Genomic DNA, 10,980 nt, shown 5'->3' on the forward strand with positions numbered 1-10,980 from the left:
CGGGCGTGCAGCAGAATGGCTGCCGGGCGACGGCCCTCGTGTGCGCCGGCACCGACGCTGCAGGAATCGCACGTATGCAGCGCGCAGCAGCAGTGGGCGCGATCGAGTTGGTCGTGGCGGCGCTGCAAGCTCACCCGCAGGTGGCAGGTGTACAGCAGTATGGCTGTTCTGCGCTGGGCAACGTGTGCTTCGGCAGCGACGCCGCAGCGAGTGCAGCAGACGCGGGCGCGATCGAGGCGATCGTAGCGGCGATGCAGGCCCACCCGCAGGCGGTGCGCGTGCAGCAGTTGGGCTGCATGGCGCTGGGCAACGTGTGCTTCGGCAGCGACGCCGCAGCGCGGGCGCGGAGGCAGCGAGCTGTGACTGCGGGCGCGACCGAGGCGATCGTGGCGGCGATGCAGGCCCACCGGCAGGAGACGGGCGTGCAAAAGAATGGCTGCATGGCGATGGCCAACGTGTGCTCCGACACCGACGCCGCAGGGTTCGCACGCATCCAGCGCGCAGCGGACGCGGGCGGCATCGAGGTGGCTGTGGCGGCGCTGCAGGCTCACCCGCAGGTGGCGGATGTGCAGCAGTATGGCTGTTTGGCGCTGGTCAACGTGTGCTTCGGCAGCGACGCCGCAGCGTTCGCACGCAAGCAGCGCGCAGCAGACGCGGGCGGCATCGAGTTGGTCGTGGCGGCGATGCTGGCGCACCCGCAGGTGGCGGGCGTGCAGGAGAATGGGTGCTGGGCGCTGTTCAACGTGTGCTCTGGCACCGACGCCGCAGCGCGGGCGCGGAGGCAGCGAGCTGTGACTGCGGGCGCGACCGAGGCGGCGGCAGGGGCTATGCGGGCGCACCCGGGCGACGCAGCTGCCCAGAGGCAAGGGCAGAATTTGCGCGATCTTCTTGCCTGAAGGGATCCGGGCCGCGCGCGGACCAAAAGAGCGGCACGACATGAACAAGACGAAGAACGCAGTAGTCTCCGCGCGTTTTGTGGGTCGTACATCTAGTCGTACATATAACATTATGACACACAAAAATGAGCTTCGGCACGAGCTGTGTGTGCTGCGAGATATAGCCTCGCGACAACGGGCCATCAGTCCATCTCAGACTCAGTGCGAATGTATCACCGGACCGAGCCCAAGCTTCGCCACCCCTACCACAAAAGACTGCGCTGGCAGCGTGAGGGAGAGCGTGCCAGCGGCCACCCGTGTCGTCGAGCCGATCGCCGTCACGGCATTGGGCTTCGCGGGACTGTTGAAGGCGGTGAGGTTGGGCGAGCTCAGCGAGCGGAGACGAACCGGTGACGCCTCCTCAAACTCTCCGTCACTCACCTCCACGCGGATCGCCAGCTGCTTATCTGAGGGGTTGACGAGGGCGAGGACAAGCGATGCCGCGTCGGCGGTGCGTAGTGCGACGGACGCGATAGGCGACACGCCGCGAAGCCAGGTTGCGTCAAGCAGCTGTAGGCTCGGCGCCCCGACCTCTGCCAACATTTGGTGGACGTGGCCAGGCGGCTGCAGAAACGTCATGTTGGGCAGGAAGAAGGCGAGGCCCTGGTCCCACGCGTCGAATTGCGAGGCGCCGCCCGAGCAAAAGGAGGCGGCGCGGCCATAGAGTCGGCGGGCGAGACTCGCGTTGGCCTGCGCGTGAATCCACGCGAGCAGATCGGTAGCCTCGTCTAGAGCTCGCTGCAAGTCGTGCGTCCCCGCATTTGTCTCCAAGTTGACGACGCCCTGGTCAAAGCCTGCGACGGGAACCCTCGCAAGCAGCGCCTCCGCCGCCGCGACGCCGCCACCCGCGCCAACATGCACGTCGGTGAGGATGCGGCTCGGGTCGAGGCCGGCTTTCAGGGCGGCGCTCATTTCCTTTGGCGGGATGCCGGTCCGCTTTGGGAACATGTACCGCAGTGGCGGCACGCGACCTCCGAGCGCCTTTGCGCGCTTCTCCATCGCCGCCACCTGCCCGACGAAGTGAGGGTTGAACTCCTCATTGCCGAGCTCAAAGGCGGTGACGTTGTAGGGGGCGGGATGGCCGTCAGCGATGCGCTGCTGGCCCCAGCTCGTCGTGGCGTCGCCCCAGCTGTACTCGACCAGGTCGGCCCAGTCGGAGGCTGAGTTGCTCTCACACGCCAGCGTGATCACCGGCTCGATGCCGAGCGCGTTGCACATATCCACAACCTCAAACGGCCCCCAACCCGCAACCACCTCGGCTGCCCAAGTGTGCCGTGCCGAAGGGCGGTTCCAGGCGGGCCCGCGCCAGTCTTTCCATCGGAAGGACTGCGAAACGGTCCCTCCGCTGCGAAGCATCGTCACGCCCATCGCACGCAGCATCCCCGCGCCGCTTTTGAGCACCGGCAGTGGACCCGCCGGTCCGCTCAGTCGCCCCCACGGTCCAGGCATCAGCTCCACGTACCCGATCCCGACGCTGGTGGTGCTGATATCTCGAGCTTGTGAGTCATGAACGCCCGGTCGCTTGCTTTGGACGCTAATCACGAGCTCGCCGCCGCAGCGCAGGCAGACCACACCGCCACCTGGGCTAGCACCGCAGTCGATCTCCTTGTCCGAACCGTATCGAATCCCCTCGCAGGCCGTGGCACGGTCCGGAGTGAGCGTCAGATTGACGCGCCCCCACATACCGAGGCTACTATGGCCGGGTCGCGCAGTCGCGCCCGCCAGCGTGACTCCGCTTGAGCGATCACGTAGTTCCTCCTTTCAGCCTATTTTGCTCCGCCTTGAAATTATTGCCCGGCGCGCAACTTCAGCTCGCGCCACGGTTGTACCCCTGCGCGCCGCGTCGTTCCCAGCCTTTCCGCTTTACGAGGCCGAGCATGGGCACGCTGCCGGTCTACGCCTACTCGCTGGCGGACGCACTCAGCGCCATCAACTACCACCCCCCCAACGAGGCTGCAAGGCTCTTCAAGGAGCGCTTCCCGCCTAGCCCAACCCATCCCCGCGCATTTGGCAGGGCCTCAGTGGATGCGCGGCGCCCACCACTAGCGGGTGAGACCCCACCTCGCCAACAGGCCGCTATCGAGGACGCCGCCGCTGAGTTTGTATGCCCGATTACGTTGGAGCTGCCGATTGAGCCGGTGACGGCAGAAGATGGCGCAATATACGAGCGCGACGCCATCGAGAAATATTTTCTAATGCGCACCTCACAGGGCCTCGCACTGCGGTCGCCGCTTACTAACAAGCCGATGGGTCAAGGCTTGCTTCCAGCGATCCAAGTGCGCAATGCCGTCGAGCGCCTGGTGCGCAGCGGGGCGGTGGGGGGGGAGAAGGCGGAGCGGTGGTTAGGTCGTCTCAAGGAGGAGGCGGTCCGGGAGCAGGAGACGCACAAGGCTAAGGCTGGCGATGTGCGCGCAATGCTGACGCTCTTTTCCCATTTCAAGGCGACGGCGAGCTCCATCGGAGTCTGCTAATTGCAGAGTCTCCATGTGTCTTCATCGGCTGTCCCTGTGCCTTCCGGCTCCTACCCGGTATTATGCTGCCGTCCAGGCCGCGCGTCCCTCGTTGCCCAGCGGTATAGGTGTAGGGCCGAGGACGGGGCGCGCCCGCGCATCGCACCTCTCTCATACCGCGGTGATCGGCACGTGTGTGACGATAACAAGACGCAGCTCGTAAAGACGCCTGCCCGACTGGGCCGCAGACTGGGGCCACTGGCACTGCATGGGGAGAAACACCGATAAAATTCTAAGAAACCCGATATGCATCATGCTTGGGTGTAGAGGAGGGGAGACTCGCCCGATAAAATTCTAAGAAGAGTTTACGCGTACGGCTGGACAATACAGAACACTCAGATACACTCAGCATTTTCCTGCGCGGCCCCCCGCATCGCGCGAGCGAACCCCGCGGGGCCCGCGCGCAAATCGCCCATCACAGCTCGACGAGCTGCTCGCGAATCGCCTCCTGCACAAGCACGATCAGGTCAAAGTCAGCGCTGCGCACGACGCTCTGCGCCCCCCGCAGCTCCAGCGTGCCGCCGTCCAACTCGACGAGAACGGGCGCCTGGCCAGACGGAGGTGAGTGTGAAGAGACGCTCATCACAGCGTGCCTCCGCCCGCTCGGCGGAATTGGGAGCCTCGTCGCCTCCGCGCGTGCGGACCGCCGGATCGAGCCCGCGTGCGCTGAGCGCCTCTAGCAGCGTGGGGAGGTCGATTCGACCTACAAGCCCGCCGCCGCCGCCGCTGCCGCCGTCGCCTCTGCCGCCGTCGCCGCTGTCGCTGCCGCCGCCGCCCGCCGCTTGGGTGGCGGCGGGCGGGTCGTTGTCTGCGAGCAGCCGCGGCGGCTCCCCCTCGGCCTCGCACAGCAGCAGCGAGGCGCGCGCGGCGCGGACGCCTCCCGCGAGACAGCGCCTGTGCACGGCGGATGTGGCGTGGAGGGGCGCTGCGCACTGCGCACTGCGCCGCGGGAGCGAGGGCCGGGTCTCGCATGCGAGTGGCGTCAGCGAGGGGCCCCGCGATGCGCGCGCTCAGGCAGGGCTGCGACGCCGGCAGGAGGAGCGTCGCGGAGGGGGCGAGCCTCCGCACGGGGGCGGCTCGTACGCGCTCGAGGGAGCGGAGCGGAGCGGGCGGCAGGACGGCGATGCGCGGCGCCATAGCCTCGAGCATCGAGTACGCCTCCACCTCGCCGGTCCGCAAGTCGAGCGGCCGGAGCAGCGGCTGCACGTGGCCGAGCGGCGAGAAGGGGGCGAGCAGCTGCGCGCAGTGCTCCTCCGGGCGCAGCGTCGGCACCGGCAGCGGCGCAGTGAGCAGCAGCAGCGCCCTCCTCCCCCGCGCCTACAGGAAGGTTCCAGGAGAGGTCCAGGACAGGTCCGAGAAGGAGCAGCAGCGCCCTCCTCCCCCGCGCCGGGTGACGCCACTCGCGCAGCAGAGCCGCGGCGGGGCCGGTGCGCAAGGACGGGTCTGGCGCGAGGACGATGGCGGGGTGGGGGAGCGGCGACGGCAGCGCGTCGAGCGAGCCGACGCAGAGGAGCCGCCCTTCCGACTGCAGCGCGTCGAAGGCGAAGGGCAGCTGCGGCTCGAAGGCGCGCTCTGCGCGGCGGCAGTCGACCCACTCGGCGAGGGAGGAGGCGTGGGAGAGGCAATCGGCGCCCACCGGAGAGACGAGGGCGAGGAGTGGCGGGCGGGCCGCGTGAAAGCGCACGGACAGCGCTCCAGCGATCGCCTCGACCAGGCCGAGCGACGAGCCGCCCGCCGGAGACCAAGGGAGGAGGACCGACATGCCGCCCGCAACGGCGCGCACCGCCGCGTCGACGACTGCGCCGACCGACTCCCCGACCGGCGCGGCGCCGGGGTGGCGGACCTCCCTCAGGAGGAGTGCGTCCGACCCCTTCAAGTCGGGAAGCAGCTCGACGCTGCGGCAAGCGCACAGCGCAACGCCGGCGGCGGCGGCGGTTGCGGCGGCGGAGGCGGTGGCGGCGGCGGAAGCGGCGGCAGCGGCGGCGGCAGCGGCAGAGCTAGCAGCGGCCGCGGCGAAGGCGTACGTTCCGTTAGCGGAACAAGAGCCGGCGGCGGGCGGCGGCAGCGGCGGCGGCAGCGGCGGCGGCAGCGGCAATTGCGGCGGTGGCAGTGGCGGCGGCGGCGGCGCGGCGGCGGCGAGAAGTGCGAAGCGGGAGCCGTTAGCATCGAGGCTCCACGCGGCGCCTAGAGTCGTCACGTGCCGCGGATCACGACAGCAGAGCAGCTCCTCCGAGACTCCTCGCGGCGCCTCCGATGGTGAGGCCAGACGGGCGCGCCATGACGGAGAGCGCGCCGTCCTCCGCCAGCCAGACGCGCTGCCCGTACGAGACGGGGGTGATGCGGGCGGCGCACGCGGCCACCTCCGCCTCCGAGTACCCTGCCATCCCGGACCGCCAAACACCATGCAGGAAGTCGGCCACGGCGGCGGGCGCAGAGCCGCCGGCGGCGGGCGCGGCCGGCGGCGCGGCGTGTGACGGCGACGATGCGTCGGCGGCTTGCATGCGTGCGAGCTCGAGCATGCGCAGCGTGCCGAGCCGCAGCGCGGCGTACGTCGCGTACACGCGGCCGCGGTAGCCCAGCCTGCGGCGGCGAGGGAGGGAGGCGAGGCGGCCGAGGTGCAGCCGGAGAGGCCGAGGTGCAGCCGGGTCTGGCCGAGATGAGGCCGAGGTGAGGCAGAGATGAGGCCGAGATTAGGCTGCGAGCCTACATGTGCGGCTGGCCCACGATATGTGTGCGACACAGAGAGGCGCCGAGCTGGCGTGTCCAGGAGGCGGGCGCGGCTCGCCGTTCGGTCAGCAGAGGCAGCGCCAGCATCTCGTCCCCGCTGCTGACGAGGACGGCAAGCACGCCGGACGCCTCGACGGAAGAGAGGCGTGGCAGAGTGAGCCGAGCGCGGTCGGCGAGGTGCCACCAGCCGTTCTGCTCCGAAGCGGGCGGAGGACGCTCTGCGTCGCCGCTGCCAGCGCAGAGCGGCTGGTAGTGGAGCAGCGAGAGCGGCTCGGCACCGTAGTCGATCAGCAGCCGCTCGCCTCCCGGCAGCCGCAGCTCCGTGCAGCGCTCGCCGCGGTGGATTAGGGAGGCGCTGGCCATCGAGAGGAGCGAGCGGCGCGAGCCGACGTCGCGGGAAAAGAATTCCTCAAACACGAACGATCCCTCCCTTGGGTTGTCCGTTTTCTTTCGACAGGAACGATTCACAATGAGACACCCACAGGACCCGAGAACACACCTTAAATCCCGAGAATCTGTGTGGGGTGGCGGCGTGCCGTCCTCCCATCCCTCCTTTGGGTGGTATGTTTCCTTTCTTTCTTTTACAGGACCCGAGAGCGGACACTACACATGAAAGCCCGACCAGGCTTCCGGAACGTAGCGGCGGATCCGGCCGCCGTCCTTGGAGTCGAGGTACGCCAGGAGCACTCTCGACCCGAGGAGCGGCTGCGACGGCACAAAGGCCGAGCGCGTGGTGCGCCCGTCCGAGAAGGCGAGGCTGACGTACACGTTGTGGAGCGAGCCCGGCTTGGCGCCGCTGTACACCCAGTGCCGGACCACCTTTGTGACGCCGAGGGCGGCGAGCGCGTCGTCGACGTGCACCTGCTTCTCGGCCTCCAGAGCAGGGCGGAGCTGCTGCGGCCCCTCCTGCCCCTCCCCCCTCCCCTCCCCCCCGCGGGAAGTCTGTGGCAGCGCACCCGCCTGGGTCGAGCAGGGCCGTGCCGACTGCTGCTGCTGCTCCCCGGGCAGCGCACGCGGGGGCGGGGCGTGCTGCAGCTCATCCTCGGGCGAGAGCAGCTGCGTGCTGAAGACCACGCCGGGGATCGCCTCGCGGAGGGGGATGCCGAGAGCATGCGCGGTGGCGGCGGGCGGCGCGAACGCGCTGCTGGCCTGGCTCGGCGCGCCGCCTGTGCTCTCGATGACATCCTCCCTGCCGCTGTCCCAAACCTCCTCCTCGGCGGCGCAGTGGTTGCGCCGGCGGTCGGTTGAGAGCTCGCAGTACCACTTTTCGCCCTCGTCGTCTAGAGCGGCGGGTAGACGGCGCCACTTGCCGCACCGGTCACACGCCACCCACGAGCTGGGCGGTGGCTCGGCTGGAAACGCGGCTCCGCGCAGCGTCACCGTCACCGTCTCGAACCGATCCGCAGCCGCCTCGATCGCCCGGTCAATCTCATCGTTGGAGAGCTCTTGCGGCGCCGAGCAGGAGCTGTGTCGCGGGTCCTCCTCGTTCTGATCGCACGTCCACGATGAGGGCAGCCTGAAGGGGCCGTGACCGGGCAGCCTCCTCCACTTGCCGCACCTCTCGCACTCTATCCACGCGTCCTCCTCCGACACGCCGAGGATCGTCCGCAGCTCGTCAGAGCTCAGCCCCGCGCGCCCCATCCACCGGAGTAGATCGGCAAGGCTCACGCGCCGCCGCCACACCCGCCCCTCACGCACGCAAGTCCGCCGGTCCGCCTCCTCCTTCCTCGCCTCGCGCACGCCGACCGCGTGGTCGCGCTGGTCGGCTGCGCAGCGCCGCGCGTGGTCGCTGAGCGACGGGTCGTCCACGACGCGCTGCAAGTCTACGACGGAACGGAGAGGCTCGAGCTCACCGCGCCGCAGCGCCTCGGCGCAGAGCTCGCCGAGCGTCGCGGCGGGCAGGGCGCGCGGCCACCAGCGGCGCTCGACAAAGTGCCAGCGGCCGGTGGCTCGCCGTTTGAAGCAGAGCGTGGCCGGTTGAGCGAGGGACGCGAGCCGCGGAAAGTCAAACGGCACGTTGCCCGCGTAGCTGTCCGGGAGGCTCGGCGCGTGGGTGAGGGGGCGGAGGCTGGGATGCGCATACGCGCGCGGCGCCCGCCACTCCGATGCGATGGAGTGACCGAGCTCGCGGGCCTGGAGCGGCGAGACCATGTTGGCGAGCCCCGCCGCCGCCATCGTGCGGTGCGCGCGCGTCTCGGCGCCGACGGGGTCGCTCTTTCTCCTTCCCGAGCAGCTGGCCACGTCCTGGTAGCCGTCGGGCAGTCCGCTGGCGCGAGCGGCGAGCCAAGGAGACAGCGCGTAGAAGGTATCTTCGTAGAAGAGGGCGACGTTGAGGCCGCGGTTGTAGGCTGGCAGGCCGCCAAAGACTGCGTCGATGCCCCGGTTGCGAGCGGCGTAGCGGAGCTCTCCAACGCCCGTCGTGAAGCTAAAGACCGGGTGGTCAGACGCAGCGGCGCACTCTCTGCGGCGCTTCTTCCCCGCGCCCGTGCAAGCCGCGCCGCGCGCCTCCGTCTCCTCCGCGATCGAGCAGGCCGCGCCGCGCGCCTCCGTCTCGGGATTAGCAGGCTCGTCGCTGACTAGCCGCAGCAGCGCCGCCGCCGGGTGGAAGGCGCCTCGAGTGTGCACCGAGAGGATGCGCGAGCGGCGGTGCAAGTCCCCGGCGGCGGCGGTGGGCATGACGACAAAGGCGTGCTCGGTGAATCCGAGCGCCTCGAGCTCGGCCACCCACAGGGAGTAGGAGCTCCGCTCCTGCCCTTCCAGCAGGCTCAGAAAGTTGGGCACGTTCTCGAAGGCGATGACCTCCAAGCTGGGGGCGGAGCCAATGCGGGCAAAGACTCCTCGCAGCGTCTCGTCGGTCAAATCGGGGATGCCGTCCGCGTTCAAGCCCGAGTGCTGCGTGCAAATTGGAGTGACGGTGAGCATGGCCGCCGTAGCTCTGTACCGCTGCTGCTTGCGCGACTCGGGGCCCAGCACGACGCAGTCGGGGAAGCGCTTTCGCAGCACGGCGGTCGCGTGCAGCCCGCTGCTTGTGTCGTCCAGCTCCGACGCCTCGACGAGCCTCAGCCAGAGGCCAGCCTCTTCGAAGCCCGCCTCGAGCCCGTGCTCGAAGCCGCCGATGCCGGTAAACTCGGAGCAGGCCTCGACCGTGGCTCCGGGAAGCAGGCCGCCAAGCCGGTTCTCCTCGTCGACCCTCCGCGCCTGCCTCCTCTGCGGGGCCGGCTCGCTGCTGCCGCAAGCGGGCCCCGTCAGCAGCAGCACCGGCTCCGGCCTCTCTTTCGGCGGCAAGAGGAAGGGAAGCGGTCGCGGCGTTGAGGCCTCCAAACAGACGCGCCTCCGCTTCTCGGCCGCCTCCGCCTCCGCCTCCGCCTCCGCCTCAGCCGCCTTGGCGAGCTTTCGACGCCTGGTCCGGGCCCTCGCCTGCGCCTCCTGCTCCTTGAAGTCGGGCGGCTCGTACTTCTGCGGCTCCCGCACGGCCCGGGACGACGCGGCGCCCGCGCTGGTGTGATCGCCGAGCAGCGCCGCCGGCTCGACATCTCGTCCGGCCGGCACTGGCAATTTCGCCAGGCTAGGTGCTCCAAAGTGACCGGTCGCGCCTTGCGCAGCGCACTCGCTCGCCTCGGCGACAGCGTGAGGCAGGGTCGGCCAAGCGCAGGCCTCGATTGGCACGGCAGCCGCGATAGGAAGGCCGAGGATGGCAGGCGAGTCGACGACGGCCTGAACGGCCATCGTCGGCACTCGCGCCGGTGCTGCCGGTGCCGCGGGCTGCCGGTGTTGCAGCGCCAGCCGTTGCGGCGTCTGGGCCACCGCACCCTCTGCCTGCTTTCGGCTCTCCTGCGCCATGCGAGCCTGAACCATCCGCTCCAGGGCGTCGAGTCTGGCATCGAGGCTGGCCGGGCGAAACGGTACGTCTGAGAGCGAGTTGCCGACCGCTTTGACGGTTGCTCCTGGGCCCGCGGCGACGCGGGCAGCGAGGAAGGCAATGGGCGGAGGTGGATTAGCTGATGGCACGGCCGGCGTTGCTGTTGCGGTGGCGACCAGTGAGGCTGTTTGCTCCTGCATGCGCGACTTCCGGCTCGTGGCGTTCGTTCACGGCTGGCCGGCTCAGGCAGCGTAATCCGGGTTGGCCGGCTCAGGCAGCGTAAGGGTTGGCCGGCTCGGGCAGTGGAATCCGCGTTGGCCGCTCAGGCAGCGGAATCCGGGCGTCGACCGGCTCGGGCAGTGGAATCCGTGCACGGGTCGGCCGCCGATGTAAAGCCGCCGCGCCATTTCTGGCTGCTATCTACCCAACGAGGGCGCGAGATAGGATTTTCGCGTCAGTGGCGGCCAAGACAGAAACAGCGTGCTACTGTCTTGAGTGCTGGAGGCGCCCCTGATGCCACTGGTCTCAATCCGAGCCGGCGGCGCCTTCGTCCGGGCCCACGGCCGGCACGCCGTCAAATTTTCTCGCCGATCCCGCGCGCTCGGCCGCCACCGCGGCGCCTCCGAGAGCGCCGTTTCGACACGCTGCAGCCGCGGGCCGCGGCACCTCGACACACCGCCTCTCGCGCCGCCTTGAGGTGCTCCGATCGTGCACGCGGGTCGGCTCGGCACGGTGCGTGCAAATTATTGCATGTATTCGCACTCGCTGCGCCACGTATCTGCCTCTGACGGCCCGATACGCCACCCGAAGCGCCACCGGTCCACACACGCGGGGCTGCGCGACTCTCTCGCGGCCCACCGCCCTCCCACACGCCGTTCGACCTCCACACAGGCGCTCGCTCGAGCCTCGCCGTCCGGGCGGTCCTGCGCGTCCAGATCTCGGCGACCAT

The 10,980-nt window shown here is 69.5% G+C and overlaps 4 protein-coding genes across 4 annotated transcripts in view; 2 read left to right on the forward strand and 2 right to left on the reverse strand.

The window, feature by feature from the left end:
• EMIHUDRAFT_226166 (hypothetical protein) overlaps window positions 1–896 on the forward strand; it is a gene marked incomplete at both ends in the record, with an annotated part of 2,287 nt that extends 1,391 nt beyond the window's left edge. The window contains one exon of the mRNA XM_005789019.1: window positions 64–896. Within this exon, the coding sequence (XP_005789076.1) occupies window positions 64–896 (833 nt within the window). The remainder of the gene's footprint in view (window positions 1–63) is intronic.
• A 198-nt stretch (window positions 897–1,094) lies between these two features.
• On the reverse strand, window positions 1,095–2,315 carry EMIHUDRAFT_226167 (hypothetical protein; the record flags this gene model as incomplete). The annotated part of the gene is made up of 1 exon (XM_005789020.1): window positions 1,095–2,315. The coding sequence occupies one exon, from the start codon at window positions 2,313–2,315 to the stop codon at window positions 1,095–1,097; it is 1,221 nt and encodes a 406-aa protein (XP_005789077.1).
• A 497-nt stretch (window positions 2,316–2,812) lies between these two features.
• EMIHUDRAFT_226168 (hypothetical protein) lies at window positions 2,813–3,406 on the forward strand (the record flags this gene model as incomplete). The annotated part of the gene is made up of 1 exon (XM_005789021.1): window positions 2,813–3,406. One exon carries the CDS (start codon window positions 2,813–2,815, stop codon window positions 3,404–3,406), a length of 594 nt encoding a protein of 197 aa, XP_005789078.1.
• A 454-nt stretch (window positions 3,407–3,860) lies between these two features.
• On the reverse strand, window positions 3,861–10,231 carry EMIHUDRAFT_110123 (hypothetical protein; the record flags this gene model as incomplete). The annotated part of the gene is made up of 7 exons (XM_005789022.1): window positions 3,861–3,992; window positions 4,090–4,339; window positions 4,386–4,762; window positions 4,794–5,629; window positions 5,682–6,025; window positions 6,357–6,619; window positions 6,782–10,231. 7 exons carry the CDS (start codon window positions 10,229–10,231, stop codon window positions 3,861–3,863), a joined length of 5,652 nt encoding a protein of 1,883 aa, XP_005789079.1.
• Window positions 10,232–10,980: the final 749 nt, after the last annotated feature.

This window comes from Emiliania huxleyi, assembly GCF_000372725.1.
Source record: "Emiliania huxleyi CCMP1516 chromosome Unknown EMIHUscaffold_130, whole genome shotgun sequence".
NCBI classification, from domain to species: domain Eukaryota; phylum Haptophyta; order Isochrysidales; family Noelaerhabdaceae; genus Emiliania; species Emiliania huxleyi.